At 36.0% G+C, this 17,841-nt stretch overlaps 1 protein-coding gene across 2 annotated transcripts in view; it reads left to right on the top strand.

Moving 5' to 3' along the window:
* rasgrf2b (Ras protein-specific guanine nucleotide-releasing factor 2b) overlaps positions 1 to 17,841 on the top strand; it is a 67,637-nt gene that overhangs the window by 29,739 nt on the left and 20,057 nt on the right. For both annotated transcript variants that reach the window (XM_052556995.1, XM_052556994.1), the window contains exons 2-14: positions 896 to 1,002; positions 2,920 to 3,067; positions 4,697 to 4,786; positions 4,923 to 5,176; positions 6,712 to 6,791; positions 7,128 to 7,321; positions 7,679 to 7,788; positions 8,757 to 8,875; positions 10,306 to 10,466; positions 11,532 to 11,598; positions 12,050 to 12,186; positions 14,673 to 14,755; positions 16,024 to 16,272. In XM_052556995.1, the coding sequence (XP_052412955.1) occupies positions 896 to 1,002; positions 2,920 to 3,067; positions 4,697 to 4,786; positions 4,923 to 5,176; positions 6,712 to 6,791; positions 7,128 to 7,321; positions 7,679 to 7,788; positions 8,757 to 8,875; positions 10,306 to 10,466; positions 11,532 to 11,598; positions 12,050 to 12,186; positions 14,673 to 14,755; positions 16,024 to 16,272 (1,799 nt within the window). The remainder of the gene's footprint in view (positions 1 to 895; positions 1,003 to 2,919; positions 3,068 to 4,696; positions 4,787 to 4,922; positions 5,177 to 6,711; positions 6,792 to 7,127; positions 7,322 to 7,678; positions 7,789 to 8,756; positions 8,876 to 10,305; positions 10,467 to 11,531; positions 11,599 to 12,049; positions 12,187 to 14,672; positions 14,756 to 16,023; positions 16,273 to 17,841) is intronic.

Raw genomic sequence — 17,841 nt, 5'->3', positions numbered from 1 at the left:
TATTCTACGCTTTGTGAAACTGCTTATGAATGTCACATGCTAACCAGCTCACACCATGCATTTTCCCTCAGGTCATCATGACAATAGCTGATTCAACTCCTCTCACACCTGCTGTTAAGCGGCTGTATGTGTTTATTTGCCTTGCAGATGGCCTCAAGCCACGCAGTGCTCAGACTCTCATAACCCTGTACCTGTTTTATTTCACAATGCTTGTCAGCATTTGCTTGTTGGCAGTAAAAGCTTACTGTGTCTAATACAGAGCAGGTGCTCTGATAGCTATATCTAAAAGCAGGCATCTAGTGGTGGTAATTTATTTCCTAATATTCATATTTTAGATTGTAGTGCTTTGGACAAATAAGTTAGTTTTTTTTTGCAACCCTGATTTTCTAGCAATATGCATCAAAATTAAATAGAATGATTCAAAAAACATTTTTTCATAAACAACAAGGTTGATTATGACATGTATTGAACACTGCATTTTGTGGTAAAACCATATTATTTATTATTTATGAGTGTCACAATTTTCAATTGGACAAAGAACAGATGTTAGGAGGGTTGTGAAGGAAATATAAAAATATACATATAATTAAATAGGTTCTACAGATTTTGTCAAGATGGTGACATTATTTAGGTTTTGTTGTTGAATACAGTTGAGAACGTTAAGACGTGAAGTGAGACAGGCCACAATTAATTGATTTTTTTGTGTTAAAAATAGCTGCTTTTCATACAGCTATTTTACTAAGCATGAAATAATGAACATCAAATGTTTGAAAATAGAACATTAAAATACACTATTCATGGAAAGGGCATGTAGTACAGATTGAATTTTAGTAGGTTCAACACTCTCATACTCACACACACTTCTCAGTTTGTATCTGTCTGTCTATCTCTTCAGCATTATTTCCTCGTCGTCTTCGGGCATGATGGACAGAAGCCTCTGGAACTGCGGACAGAGGAGGAGCCAGACTGTGATGAATGGGTGGACGCCATCCAGCAGGCCAGGTAAGTGTGACTGTGTGTATTTGTTTTCTGTATCTTGCTCATTCAAGGATAATATTTAGAAGCGCTAAAGAAGCTTTACTCTCAGGCAGAAAGAATAAAATCATCATAATAAGAAAGAGACATATCAGAGCGGGTTAAATCAAGCGCATTGTGCATTTATCCCTGTCACTACAGAGCAGCACAGCAACAAATAAGCTGCACTGAGGTTGACAGCACTGTTGTTCTCCTCTCCCTGGTGCTCAGACATGCAGCCTAAGATCAAACTTTGCAGTCATGTTTTATACAACTCATCTCAAGAAGACAAATCTCCAAAGAAAGCTTAAACTGCTTTATTTGTTGTATCACAGATCTGCCTTAGAGCAAGACTGAATATTAAGCTGTAATTTCAGACTGTGGAAACCTAGTTGCCAGTGGCGTCATGCACCATCTTTTTTTTTTTAAGATGTACCAGCTCTTTCTCTCTTGTAGCCATAGGCAAGATCACTTAAAGATAACCTTTAGCAACTTTTTAGCAACTTAGTAGTTCATTATGCATGTAAAAGTCTTTCTTTCTTTCTTTCTTTCAACTTATTTAATAATATTTTCTATTTTATTTGTTGCTGTGTTTAGCGAAGCTGTAATAGTTAACAATAGCTTTATTGACTGAAAATATATGTTAATACAGTACTTTTGATACAATGATAGGTCTAGTTGTACAGTTTTCTTTTAGCATATACATTACATTACATTAATGCAGATGCTTTTATCTAAAGCAACTAAATATTAGGAACATAATAAGCAGTTCAATACAGAGCCAACAAAATTCATAGTATACAATGGCAGGTTTATAAGAAAGCTACATCAGGAAACAAGCTAGAACAGAGATGAAATGCAGAAAAGAAAAGAAACGGATGAAAATAATGACAAAAACATGACAATAATATTGTTTTTTGAACATGTATCCATGTCATTGGTTGAGCCGGACTGATTGGGATGCTCAAACAAACAGCAATGTTTTGAAAAGCCTCATTGTTGACTCTTTCGGGGGGAAATGGCTTATGAATGGCTTATTTATAGTTTTGAAAGTATTTTAACATTGAGATAATTATACGCTTCACTTAAACAATTAAACAAATACAGTTTCAAATCTGAGTAGGAGAAAAACTAATTTATGATGTTATGACAATGGTTTGTTGCTGTTAGCAACTTACGCAAAGATACAGACACACACACACACACATTCACATAATATTCTGCAGACACACAAGCTCAAAGAGATTTAAGGCACTCACATGCTGACAGTCTAGAGATTTATACTCCTCATACAGATTTATACTCAAGCCACAGTGTACATTTGGATTGCGTCACTGGAGAGATCAGCTGAATCTAACAGATTATTGGGTTACCCATGAACAGATGTGCCTGTGAACATCTGGACAGGCCGCATTGAACTTTAGTCAAACAGGCTCACATTGTTCACTTAAATGCAACTGAAAATGAATCACAGACAATAGATGATGTCAAAGTGCACCATTTGTGTGTGTGTTACATTTTTAAAAAACATGCATATTTTTTAAAACATTTTCAGTAAGTTTCATTTAAAAAGTGAATTTGAAATTATATCTGGAAATGATAAATGCTATAGTTTAAATCCATCAAAGCAATTCCATAAACACAATTTTACTGGAAAGCGTTGGTGAGTTCAGTAGGTTCAACACACACAGGCTATTTAAAATAAAATGAAAAACATGTACATGATCAACATGATCAAGTTAAGATTTAGTAACAAGTTCAGCAGTGGCTTGATAGTAGCAGTTTGCTCAACTGGACATCTTTAGTGTTTAGTCTAGCTTAATGAACCCAGGCATACATAAACGGCTACATTTATGTTCGGATATCTCATTACATTTGAGTGTAACCCTGTTGTTTTCATCTCAGCTACTCTGACATCATCATCGAGCGTGAGGTTCTTATGCAGAAGTACATCCACCTGGTGCAGATTGTGGAGACAGAGAAGGTGGCAGCCAATCAGCTCCGCACACAACTGGAAGACCAAGACACAGAGATTGAGAGGCTTAAATCTGAGGTACAGTAACTGTATATGCTTGAGCTGTGCCATTTAATGGGCTGTTTTCCAACGTGCAGTCCAATTTTGTGAATCAGTGAACCACTCTAGATCCCATTAATCTAATAACAGTGCAGGTCTCCAAAAATGTCACCATTACTGAACAGTCCTGTGTACTAAAAGCATTTGTGACTTATCCTGATATGGAGTTCAACCATAGGTCTGCTTTTCCCACATTGCTTTTTCCAGATTGTAGTATTTTTCTTTTTGTGATTAAGGTTACCAGCAACATATGCAATCCCAGTGTGCCACAGAGCATCTCTCAGGCTCTGCGTCTTATCTGTTCCCTAGTTGTGTTACCAGGGAATTATCCTCCCCGCTGGACCAGTCACCATGGGGACGAGAATTATGCCCCATTATTGACATTGCAGGGTCAGTGGCATGTGAACACATGATTCAGAGTATAAATCAATGCAAAGAAATGAGAAACATGCTATCTTAATTAGGCTGATTACACTTACTGCTCAGTGTTCACAAAAGACGGGATCTAACTACAGTATCTGTCTGTCTGTCTATCCACTCATCTGTCCGTCCACTGTTATATCATTCTTTTATTCGGTTACTCCATCTATCATTCTAACCACTGTTGTTATTGCATGGTGTTGTTTTTCTTGCACTATTATTTTTTTATATAAACACTGGTCTGATGTATAATATAAATAGCCATAAAAACCACTCATGCTGTATTGTCATGATTTTATCAGAAGTATTCTTTATGAATAAATGATGAAGTCATTAAAAGCAGTGCTTTGTTTTTTAAACTGAAACATCTGAATTCAGACATGTGGTGAGTTATAAATATTTTATAAGGATACAATTAAAAAAGATGCCATCTACTACTGGCTCACACCCTGATAGAAAACATTTGTATTGTTGACATAAAGCCAAGATACTCACGAATACTGTTCATTCTGTGTAAATGGTGAATTTTGGCAAGTGGTTGTATTGTTTTATTATAAAAACTCAGTATAATTTTTATTGTTGTGAAACACATTTTTTTAGGTAACATTATGGCAGTAAAAGTAGAATAAGGAAACTGAATCATTTTCCACTAAAAGCAGGGTAGTGATAAAAGCTTTCAGATTATATACAAAGATTTGTTCAAATTCCAAACTTACACTTCACACACAAAAAAAAACATGACCATTACCAATTATCAACATGTACAATAGCACTTCAGTAAACTAAAGTCTTGGCTTGTGCCTGCAGACCGTGTATACTGGGAGATACGCTGTGGGGCATTTAGCCTATTTGCATCCAAAGTAAATGGCTGATAAAGGCTTTGTGAGAGAGCTTTTTGATGAAGGCTGTTGAATGAAGGAAGGAAATTGTGCATGGAGAGGAAGTTAAGATGGTTATCTGATGTGCCAGCACCCACACAGGGTCTCAGTGATCCACGTATGTGACACACTGATTATTCATTGAGAAGGATGATCATTCAATACTTCAATATTATCTGATGTGACAAATTATAATCACAGCGACCATTTGCAGCCCAATAGTTTTGACAGTCATCTCCACCAATTTCCCTTCGTAAGTCTTTTGAACATTGTAATGCTCAGTCATGTTGTTTTTTGTTCTCTCTTAAAGATTGTAGCCTTGAACAAAACTAAGGAAAGAATGCGTCCCTACCATGTTTACCAAGAAGAGGAGGATCCTGATATAAAAAAAATCAAAAAGGTAAAGAACTTTAACATTACATATCCAGAAATATGTCTACATGCAAACACCGCTGCCGTATGGGCTGGTTAAACTGTTTCGCTCATTGATCAAACTGTGACCACAAACAGTAATCCCAGACACTTTGTCTGTGCAGGTCCAGAGCTTCATGAGAGGGTGGCTGTGTAGAAGGAAATGGAAGATTATTGTGCAGGACTACATCTGTTCTCCTCATGCTGAGAGCATGCGGAAGAGGAACCAGATCGTCTTCAACATGGTGGAGGCTGAGACCGAGTATGTCCATCAGCTTTCCATCCTGGTCAACTGCTTCCTGAGGCCACTCAGAATGGCCGCCAGCTCCAAGAAACCACCCATTAGCCACGATGATACCAGTAGCATCTTCCTTAACAGGTGTGTGGGTTTGGTTTATTAGCATTTAAAACCATTCTGTCAAAAATCTACAAAGGCTTACTGGAAAAACCAGTGACCTATGACAAATGCCCTTCGACCAATATTTTTGCAAAATTCAGAAAATGTACCTTATAATTCACCACAATTTTCAGCTGAAATAACATTATTATCAACTAATAAAGATTTATTTTTGAATGTTTCCTTGCACAATATTATATTATGACCTCAAAACTATTTTATGAAGCATGATTTGTGAAAACTAATATATTTAAATGATTGCATCACATAACCAGCTTAATATGTGGCTTTTCTGACATATTAAACTTGCTCTGTAGCTCACCTGGTACAGTACTGTACAGATGATTCAGAACCTTCATGTACAAATCTAGTAAAACACAAGCCATGAAAAAAGAACTCAAAAGACATAAAACATTCACATTGATTTGTTTCAAATCAATGTAAATGCACTTTTAGTGTCGCTTTTAGGAACAAACTTTTAGGAACGTTTTTCCAATGATCCTGGGTTATAAAAAATGTATACAAGAGATCCTCTGACCCAGATCAACCAGTGTCAGTGTTGACACATAATTACTGCAGTGTTGTGACAGCTTGTTTGCATGATGATTTGAACTATTTCATCCACATCCTTCTGCAACACAGATATAGGGCAAGTTTTACTAACAGCTTGTGCCAGCACAAAAAAATCAAGAATATGCATTTGTTGGAGTTTCCCATTAGGATGCAAAATTTATGGGAGGAGAGTATTAAAGTGAATCACGCAACAAGATTTACTAACATTTGTGCTCACACTGGAATTTGCACCATTAGTTAACACCCCCCCAAAAAAGCATGTCTTAAACTATTTTGCACTTGAAATTGCTGCAATTGTTGTTGCAAGGAGGCACAGCAGAGAACAGAAAGCGCGTTATAGAAGGGAGAGGATTTTTCCACATGTATTAATTTATTTGGAATGGCGGAAGAACACAGTATCCAAACATATCATTTGACAAGCCAAGCCAAACAATGGTATTTTTAATTTACTTCATGAAATAAAAGACGGCTTAGAACCCTCAACTAGGAGTCATGCAATACCTGCTTTATAAACTTCTTTTAACCCCTCATTTTATTTGCGACTACGATAATTTGCTCTACACTTGGTATATTGCGTTGATCAATATGTACATGAGATGTTACGTCTGTGTTCTTTAATTTGCGCGTGTTAGTAAATCACACACAGAAATTTCCTTGCTTAATGTTTTATCCCTTAATGTTTTTGAAACATCTCAATCCAATGAGATTTATTTTAAACCTAAATAAACAACACATCCTATAAATGCTGTACTGCATTTTCAATGAACTGCAACCAAAATACAACATTGTGTTTATTGGTGCGTGGTTTATTTTTACTTGCCTTTGGCACAAGCTGAGTGTTAAGCTTTGACCCTGGTGCCATGGGATAATCGGATTTATTGATATTTTAATAAATCCTTTTAAATATTTATTATATTGATGTATACTCTCTTTTTTGTCCTCAGTGAGACAATCATGTTCCTACATGAAATATTCCATCAGGGACTGAAGGCGAGGATAGCAAACTGGCCCACACTGGTTCTAGGTATGTCATAATTGTTACATTTTATCTCTCATAAAGCTAATTACAGCACTCAGGAGCAGCTATTCAGAAGACCCCATCAACAAAGACAGCACATTGCATGGTGACACTAACATCAAGGACAAGCTGCTTCTGCTGACGCACAGCATCTCAATCAAACCCGTCAATGACGTCTGGCTCTCTCCTATCTTACCGTATACAGGCACACACACGTATGCAACAATGAGAGCCAGACAAAAACCGCCAACATCTTAAACCCAAGATAAGCATTTTCAAGCACCGCTGTGAATAAAAGACTCTGTTTTTTTAATGACTTTGACATAGCTTTCTCCTTTTTAGCGGATCTCTTTGATATCTTGCTGCCAATGCTGAACATCTATCAGGAGTTTGTGAGGAACCACCAGTACAGTCTTCAGGTTCTGGCCAACTGTAAGCAGAACCGGGACTTTGACAAACTCCTGAAGCAGTACGAATCCAATGCTGCGTGTGAAGGGAGGATGCTGGAAACCTTCCTCACATACCCCATGTTTCAGGTGGCACTCTTGCACTCTCATTAGTGTCTTATTCAATTCCAGACTGATCACTGAAGAGCTCAATTTGTTCAATTATTTGAACTGCCACTGGGAATTGCTGGCTTGTGTTTCTACAAATAAGACATTTGTTTTCCATAAACCATTTGAGGGAGCTCTTCACACTCTACTACTCTTGTGTGTAAACATTATAAAATTGCCATATTTTTAAAGTAACAAACATGTAAGGGGCGAGGGACGTATAGAACTTGATTGATAGACGTACATCCTGTGGGCACAGATTCTATGTTGGCCTGCTGACAACTCTCTGTACACTTTCAGTCTTTACAATTTTTCTCTCTTTATGATATTAATTGACAGATCCCTCGTTATATCATCACTCTCCATGAGCTACTGGCTCATACACCTCATGAGCATGTGGAAAGGAAAAGTCTAGAGTTTGCCAAGTCTAAACTGGAGGAACTCTCCAGGTAAAGAAACCACCCTGAGAGGCGAATTTACCAAACAGTTGCGCATTGTATATCATTGCAAAAACCTTTGCCTGATTCACTAACCAACTGCAATAATGTGATCCCATGAGTTTAAAGGGATGGCTCATAAAAAAGTAATAAATAAATAAAAAAGAATAATACAAATTATATATATATATATATATATATATATATATATATATATATATATATATATATATATATATATATATATATATATATATATATATATATATTTCGATTTTTTGGACTTTCGTTTTTATGGAATACAAATTGAGATATTTTGAAAAATATTGGTTTTGTGGGGTCTATCGGCTTTTGGGGACAATTGACTTCCATTGTATGAGAAGTCACCAAACCCGCAGAGAGATTTTTCAGAATAACTTATTTTATGTTACACAGAAGGAAGAGTGAGTAAATAATGAAAGAGTGATTTTGAAAGAATCAATTTTGAGTGACCCATCCCCTTAACACACTGAAATAGCATTGAGCCTTGAGTATTGAGTAATTTTCTCTATTTTCTGTATAAATCACTATAGATCCCTACTCACATAACACAGCACTGTTTAAATATATTGCTAATTCCACTGAAAAAGCAGGTGGCAAACGGAGAATTCAAAGTAAATTCAAATTCATTGGAAAGAGAACATTTTATATTGTAACAATAACCAATAACCAATGACCATCAGAATCTTTGAATCATTTTGTGTTATACATTACTTTTTAAGTGAAATTGTAGTTGATTCACATTTGAATTATTTTAGGGTATAGCATGTCAAAACAATGCAGATAGTGCTTCAGCAGATGTAATGAATGTATGAAGTAGTTGCTTATACCCTGACATGTTCATTTACAGCTTTCCCAAAGAACCAAAGTGGCAAAAAGTAAGAAGGTGAATTTCTCATGTATCCATTTGTGACACAAGTGTCATGTTCGCATTGTTCCAGGGTGATGCACGATGAAGTGAGTGACACAGAAAACATCCGTAAGAACCTGGCTATTGAGCGCATGATCGTGGAGGGCTGTGACATCCTCCTTGACACCAGCCAGACGTTTGTGAGACAAGGTGAGTCGTGTTAACACTTGAGCTGCCACCTGCCTGACACACTGCCTTAAGCAGAACCAGCACCTGAGTGACAGCGACAGCTTCGGCCCCCTCTTGATCCCCTCTGACTCTGAATTATTAATGGTTTCACAATTGGTCAGCGCTTACTCCAGGATGGACAGAATATCTAATGTTTTCAGTTGAGGTGTTTCATAATGTACTAGAATCCGGCCCTGTACTGGAGAAGCAGAAAACCAGGAATAACATGCACTTGGGGGGGCGTGGGGGTCTCTACATGGAATGTATGGAATAGGAAATGACATCATCTCACCATTATACAGCTTATGTTCTTTTTGTAGAATGAGTGACAGGAAAAGCAATGTCTTTTGTTGAATTTTCTTTTGATATTAAGTCAGACCATGAGTCATTGTGAGAGGATTTATCATTATTATGTATTATGCATTGGATTATATGTATTTTATATAATTGTATATACTTTTATTTTATTTTATTTCATTTAATTTAATTATGTTTATGTATTTATTTTAATATTTATCCTGTGTCCTGTCACAATACAGGCTTTGCAAAGAGACTAAACAATGGCAAAGTTAAAATTAAATTACAGTACAGATACCTTGCATCCCGTATGTGAGAAGTTTACATTTTCACATGCAATGTGGGTGTTTCTTATAGGCACAGCAAAAACAAACAAACAAAAAAACCTGACATTTAATTTTAAAAGGTTATTTATACTGCTGCAGTAACAAAGCAGTCTCTTAAAGTCTTATATTTTCAATGTGAGATGCTGATTTCTGAAAAAATAAGCAAGAGAGAACACTGATTTTACTGTTTGATTTGTCTTTGCCCACACATACAGTGATACAATGAAGATAATTCATCATGCATTTATAATCGTTCACCTTGATGCAGTGTGCACTGCTAAAATCTGCTAAAATATTAAAATCTCTGAATTTAAGCTAAAAAATGTTTATTTTTTAGCAATAATAAAACAGATTGCTTATCAAAACAGTCTCTCCGGATTTTTAAATGTGGCCTTAGAAAAGTAATTTTTTCTCCTCTTGAAACGTTAACCCGTGAATTCTTTAAACATAAGATGAATTTCTTAGATATCTTAAAGAAACATTGTAAAAAATAAATAAATAAATTAAGAAATGTAAGAAAAAGGCCATGGAAACTAACAACTAAATTTTTTACAAGAATATATGCAAAAATAAATAAGAAAATAAAAAAATAACATTTGTAAAAAATATAAATTAGCAAAAAAATTAAAATATAAAAAAAAATGTGATATCAATTTAATACAGTAATTTAATAAAGTAAATAGATTCCCTTTGTATTAGTGTGCTGTTCTAAATATATTACTTGTATGGACACATGGATTTTTTTGGACTTAGTTTTCCATTCTCTCTTTCCTGATGTCTTTCTCTCAGGCTCTTTGATCCAGTTGCCCTCAGTGGAGAGAGGGAAGCTCAGTAAGGTGCGTCTAGGCTCTCTCTCACTCAAAAAGGAAGGGGAGAGACAGTGCTTCCTCTTCACCAAGCACTTCCTTATCTGCACACGCAGCTCAGGAGGCAAACTTCACCTGCTCAAAGTACGTGACACACATGCACTCAGAGTACAGCAAATGAAAATGCCATTTTATCAGTCACTAAAAAAAGTCTTCCGTTCTGTGTTGAATGTATTGAGAGGGCAACTAGGGCATAGTGATTATAAAGCAAACCCCTGATGATCAATAACATAGAAAACAGGCAGCAAATATTTGAGAATTGTAATAATGTCAAAAGGTTAATCGTGTGTGATGAGGTTTCAGCTTCCCCTGTATATTTTGTGTATTATGAAAGAATGAATGAATAATGCATTTATATAGCACTTTATTGTGTATTGCTGTACACCCAGAGTGCTTTACAATCATGTATTGATTACTCCTCTCACACTTTGTGACATGTTTTTGTGCTATTTTAATTGACTGGGTCAATCCAAATTTCTGAAGCTGAATTTCCTTGTGAACTTCAAATAGGTATAACTAAAAGGGTTTCAAAAATCTCTTAATACAATTTATTTAGTTTGTGTACTCAAAATCTAGCAGTGTAAATACATAAATCACAGCAGAATTCTGCTGTTATGTATTCTTCAATTAAATTATATTTAATTTGATATAATCAAAATTAATATAAAGCCAGTCACCTATCAGTGTGCAGGACTCTGCTTTATATGCATCATAATAATATAGTATTTTTTGTTAATATTTAATTACTTTGCAACATAAAACAATTTGCTATTTGCAGTTATAACTGGAAATTAACTATAATGCAACTCTAATAAAGCTATGAGTTCATACACACTTGCAGTACAAAATATTTACTAATTTGTTTGATGCATTAACTAATCTTAAGTTATTTTCGCAATTTTCATTTTCTCAAAAACACGTGTTTTTTTGTTATCCAGTTAAATAATTACCAGTCATTTAATTATTTGGTGATTGCCACAGCAAAATTAGATATTTTAAAAGAAAGCACCACAGAGGCTTTTGGAGAACACCTTTGAAATGTATTTGTCGATGAGATGCATCACAAAGCCATTATTCTAACAAACCATCAATATCAGGAAACTCTCCCTTTGTGATTAACCTCTCAACCTAATGGTTTGACTCTGGCAGCAAGGTGGTGTACTGTCCCTGATTGAATGCACTCTCATCGAGGAGCCTGACGCTAATGACGAAGACGGTGAGCATGTTTCTTCGATGCACATTTTCAAACACATCAGCACAGATGAGTGGAGACATGCATCATTAGCTATATATTGGCCATTATTCATATACTGCAGGTTAATTAACTACTATAGACAGGTCAGAAAAGAGTCCAAACTACCTGCTGTTTAAATGTCAGATGGGCAGACATGATAATTGTCATGGACTGATTATCCACTTGAGGGTATATAAAGAGACCGAAGGGCTAATTCAAAACTGCATCACAATGACCCTCTCGTGATCCCTGAATATGGTCCCTAAGAGCTTATTTAATAAACATCACCACCATTATTATGTTACTAAGAAGAGTTTCCTTCAGTTTAATTGGTTTTTGCTACCATTGTTTTCCTGAGAGGTCCCTCTGGACGGGTAAATTAGGATTTTTGAGTATGATTCATATTTAATTGTAAGCTTCTGTCTGTTTTCAGCTAAGAATTCGGGGCAGGTGTTTGGACACCTGGACTTTAAGATTGTGGTAGAGCCCTCAGACGCTCCTGCCTTCACTGTGGTGCTGCTGGCACCATCCCGTCAGGAGAAAGCGGCCTGGACCAGCGACATCAGCCAGGTTAGAGAGAAGCCACATGTAACCAACAGCTCCTCCTCTGCAGTTACAGTTAACTGCTCACGACCGTTCAAACGTTTTGGGGTTGGCAAACGTTTTAAAGGGTTAGTTCACCCAAAAATTACTCATCATACTCATTCAAACCTGTAAGACTTTCGTTCATCTTCAGAAAAAGAATTAAGATATTTTTGATGAAATCCGAGAGCTTTCTGACCCTCCATAGACAGCAATGGAACTACCATGTTCAAGGCCCAGAAAGGTAATAAGGACATTGTTAAGACATCGGTGGTTCAACCTTAATTTTATGATGCAACAAGAATACTTTGTGCGTAAAGAAGACAAAAATAACTTTATTCAACAATTTCTTCTCTTTTGTGTCAGTCTTCGATGTGCATTCATAACAGTATCATGACGTGTGTGTGGTGCTACTGAGGCAGGAGACGGAGTTCTGATGTAGAATCTGGATGCACTGCGTCTTGTTTAAAGCAGAGGAAGACGCAATCTGTACATAAAGCAGTCTTTGTGAACATGACTTATGTTTTGGACACAGAATTGACTAGCAATTTTTTTGCTCAGGCCTTACTTAATCAAACAAGAATATACAGATAACTTAGAAGACTGACATGGAAGAGAGGAGATTGTTGAATGAAGTCATTATTTTTGTTTTCCTTGCACAGAAAAAGTATTCTCATAGCTTCATAAAATTATTGTTGAACCACAGAAGTCACAAGTACAATTTTAACGATGTTCTTACTACATTTTTGGGCCTTGAATGTGTCAGTTGCTTCGCTCTCTCTGATCAGTAAGCTCTCGGATTTCATCAAGAATATCTTAATTTGTGTTCCAAAGAAGAAGGAAGGTTCGAAACAGCATGAGGGTGAGTAATTATTGACAATATTTTCATTTTTGATTGAACTATCCCTTTAATGTTTGTGAAAAGTCTTTTACACAGATATTTTAAATTGTAATTTATTCCTGTCATGGCAAAGCTGAATTTTCAGTAGCCATTACTCCAATCTATAGAGTCACATAATCTTTTAGAAATCATTGTAATATGCTGATTCGGTGCTCAAAAACAAAAAAATAAACAAAGAAATGATTAGCTATGTTGAAAATTCTTGTAACCATGACTCTTTTTTACACACACAGAAAATTACTTTTGATTTGTAGTATGTATTATTTTTCTGTATATGTTCAGTGAGAAACTTGGTCAGTATTGTGGCTTGGTTGTTAATGCACATGCTGGAGATGAAGGTTTAGTATCTAGCTTTCTTCATTTCTCATATTCAACGATATACGACCCTGTCTCTCTCTAGTTTCCTGTTGATTATAGGCATGCACAGCAGTAACAATAAAAAGATAACAGTGCCTGACACTTCATCTATAGTTTGTGCAATTACTCTGAACCATACAAATTCCCGGTAGCCTTTAAAAAACAAAACTATAATGGCTCCACAGAAGAAATGGAACATAATAACTAACACCCACCTTACTGAAACTTCACACCATGAGCCATGAGGTTAAAGGGGTCATCAGATGCCACATGCACTTTTACAAGTTGTTTGAACTGAAATGTGTGTTGGCATTGTGTTTACACAACCACCCTATAATGATAAAGATCCACTCTTTTTTTCCCCTTTCTCAAATCGAGCCGATCTTAGATGCCTATATTTGTGACATCACACAGAAATGCCCCTCCCACTATTGTTTGATTAACAGCATTTCAGCATAGACTAGACTGGCATCTTACCTTAGACCCACCCCTGAGTGAGCTGTCATCAGTCCACCATTGTTTCACCACCAGAGCAGATACAGACAAGAATGGCTTCTTATCGATCGAGGTGTTTTGTTGTGAGATGTAATATTGAACACAGCACTTGTCATTAACTCCCGACATCTGAGCCACTGAAGATGAAGTGGATTATATTTGTTTCTGAAGGGAATATGCCCCAATCTACCTACAGTAAATACATATATCTTCGCGCAAAACATTCATGATCCAGCTTCATGTCCAGAAGAAGTGAGTGTGTCACCTTTCCTAATAACGTGCTACTTAGCAAATTTCACGATGAATGAGGCCAAATTTTTACCAACTCTCAGAGAGCGGCTCAGAAAAGAGGGGTGGGGCGAACAGAGCTCATTTGCATTTAAAGCAGCATTCCAGAAAACAGCTTGCTCTGAAAAGATCTGTTTGTGACAGTGTAAAAATTTTCCATTGAGAAATTTGTTTAGTTATAGAATTTTCATTTAAGAATCATATAAACTTGTGGCAAATAGGCAATTGAAGATCCCTTTAAGACTTGTTCGTGAAGGGGATCACTTTTTACTTGAACCTGGTTTACTGATACACCCCAGAAGAGACATCTCTCTGTCCTTGTATCCCCCAGTCTCAAACAAAGAAATGACAGTATGTCCAGTGTTTAGTGACTGGATTATTCTCTGCTCCTTGGCTTGATCCCTCTCTTCATTTGAATTTGTGCTCTATCTAGTGCATCGATAACATCCGCTGTAATGGACTGATGACCAGCGTGTTTGAGGAGAACTCAAAAGTCACAGTGCCACACATGATCAAGTAAGGCAGACCTTTGTTTAATGTGAAATAATGTCTTAATTGCTTTGTGTCAGTGTTTTTGTAATTATAGTAGCATTTTGTAAAAGACTGAATACCTAAAAATAATATTTCAACTAGCCAACAATCGCTGTTTAGAAATGATGAATCCTTCAAAATTTTAAGTGCACAAAAATGCATCAGCTGGCCCAGTGAACATGCAATGATGCCTTTAGTTTGGCTCTTTGCACATGTGCAAACGCATCTGTCCAAGCTAAACACTGCAGTGACAGTGAGCACACTACAATAAGGGCAACCAACCAGGGCTAATGTCCCTCCGTGCTGGAAAATATGTTGGCAATACCAGTTCAGAAAGCATCACAGTATTTCAGTGCAACTGTCCATGTTTTTGACTTCCAATGGCAAAAAAAGGACCATAAGCAAAAAAGTGTTATTATATCTGTATGCATTTATTTATTTAAAATAAAACATTTGAATATGATGTAAATGACGATGTTCTGTCAGCCAAGCTAGAGTTTATTTAGCTATAATGACCAACTGGCCGTTTCTTGCTTATCGCATTTGCAATTTTGAAATAATTTTAATTAAGTATAGATATGAAATATTGATTTAGGTTTAAATAGTTTAAACCATAATTATAGCTGCAGTAGGTAACTTTTGTAAAAATATATTTTTTACATATTTATTAAACCTGTCATTATGTCCTGACAGTAGAATATAAGACAGATAATCTGGGAAAAAATCAAGCTCCTCTGGCTCCTCCCAGTGGTCCTATTGCCATTTGCAGAAATCCATCGCTCCCGTTAAGAAACAACCAATCAGAGCTGCGGTCCGTAACTATGTTTGTGTTCAAAATGTAGAAAAATGTATATAATAAGCGAGTACACCATGAATCCATTTTCCAAACCGTGTTTTTAGCTTGTCCTGAATCACTAGGGTACACCTATAATAAGTGTTTATATTCGGACTATTTTAGATTGCTTCGGGGGTACCGTGGCGGAGTAACCCAGTACCTTTGTGATTCTTCATAGAAATAAACAGAGAGAAGTAGTTCCGGCTACGATGTTCTTCCGCAAGACGCAAGCAGTTCTGTTTATTAACCGCTAGAGCGTCAAAAGTTACCGACTGCAGCTTTAAGTTAACATATTTAGCTACAATTACTATCAACTGTGAAAAAATTATATCAGTACATCTCCACTAATACGTCACAATATCATCATAAATGTACAACATACAGACCTTAAAGATGGTTTGGTTGTGCTCCTTATTAGATCCGATGCGCGTCTCCATAAAGATGATGTTGACATTTGCTTCAGTAAGACGCTCAACTCCTGCAAGGTTCCTCAGATCCGCTACGCCAGCGTGGAGAGACTGCTGGAGAGGCTGACCGACCTGCGCTTCCTCTCCATAGACTTCCTCAACACCTTCCTGCACACCTACCGAATCTTCACCACTGCCACCGTGGTCATGGAGAAACTGGCTGACATCTACAAGAAGCCCTTTACATCCATACCAGTCAGGTAATACAACTCTTAAAGGGGTTAAAAGTCATTGCTAGACCTGGGTAATGCAAATATATATATATATATTTAACAGCCTTTTTTCTTTCACTGTTCAAAATATATACTGCATATCTCATTTTTGTCTATTTTCTCTGAATTAACTTAAATGTGACCCTGGACCACAAAACCAGTCATAAGGGTCCATTTAATAAATAAGCTTTTCTTTGATGTATGGTTTATTAGGACAAAATTTGTCCAAGATACAACTATTCAAATAATTGGTATTTGAGAGTGCAAAAAAAATCTAAATATTGAGAAAGTCGCCTTTAAAGTTGTCCAAATGAAGTCCTTAGCAATGCATATTACTAATCAAAAATTACTAATCAAAAGTTTTGATATATTTATGGTAGGAAATTTGCAAAATATCTTAATTGAGCACGATCTTTACTTAATAACTTAATGATTTTTGGCATGAAAGAAAAATTGATAATTTTGACCCATACAATGTTAGCTATTGCTACAAATATACCTGGATGAATTATGACTGGTTTTGTGGTTCAGGGTCACAAATGTTTTATTTTTTTTCAGTCCATCATTCTAACCAAGTATATTGTTGCTGAGTATTTTTCAAATCTTGCAAATAAATGCAAATAATACACAGTAAAACATAACACAAAAATATTTTTAAATTATAGTAATAAACAACTATTTCGACCTATTGTAAATAAATATTTACTGAAACATATACGTAATTTATGAAGAATACCGCATTGAGACATTTTTTAATGATGATGCAAACACTCAATTTGAAAACGATTGAAATGAATTGATGCATTGAAACAGTTCAAACTGAAAAATTAACCAACTCGTAATACTGTTTTTACTTCCAAAGTTTTAATCAGAGACACTGTTTAACCAAATTAGCCAAAAACACACATTAAAATCATCACAGTAGTCTCAAAGCTTTCTTAATTTTTTGCGGGCTTTAATTTAAAAAAATTGCAGTTGTATATATTCTATATTTAGTAACCAGTATATTACAGCCAGTTCTATTGTTTAAGGGGTCATATGTCGTTGTTTAAAAAAATTACATTATTTTGTGTATTTAGTGTATTGCAATGTGTTTATGTGGTTTAAGATTAAAAAAACACATTATTTTCCACATAATGTACAATATTATTTCTCCTCTATGCACCGCCTTTCTGAAATGTGTTGATTTTTATAAAGCTCATCGTTCTGAAAAGCGAGCTGTGTTCTGATTGGTCAGCTAGCCAGTGTGTTGTGATTGGCCGAATGCCTCAAGCGTGTGATGGAAATGTCCCTTAACACTGTGATGCAGTGTGTGCCTGACAGGTAGGATAAAATGTCAGGACACCGGCGAAATGACACAAAAGCAATAAAACTTTATACATACGAGGCATTTGTTGCATCCAGTGGGGACATAATTACTGATTATATTGACTTAGACTGTCTTTGTATGCGTTGTGTTGGGTATCACACTGCATAAACATAAAACCATGTCTGCATTTGATTGGGGAAAGGACAAACAACAAGCTCTAGCATTTACTCTACACTGCTCAACACTTG

This window comes from Carassius gibelio, chromosome B5 (assembly GCF_023724105.1).
Source record: "Carassius gibelio isolate Cgi1373 ecotype wild population from Czech Republic chromosome B5, carGib1.2-hapl.c, whole genome shotgun sequence".
Taxonomy (NCBI): Eukaryota; Metazoa; Chordata; class Actinopteri; order Cypriniformes; family Cyprinidae; genus Carassius; species Carassius gibelio.
This window is presented reverse-complemented; position numbering and strand designations above follow the sequence as displayed.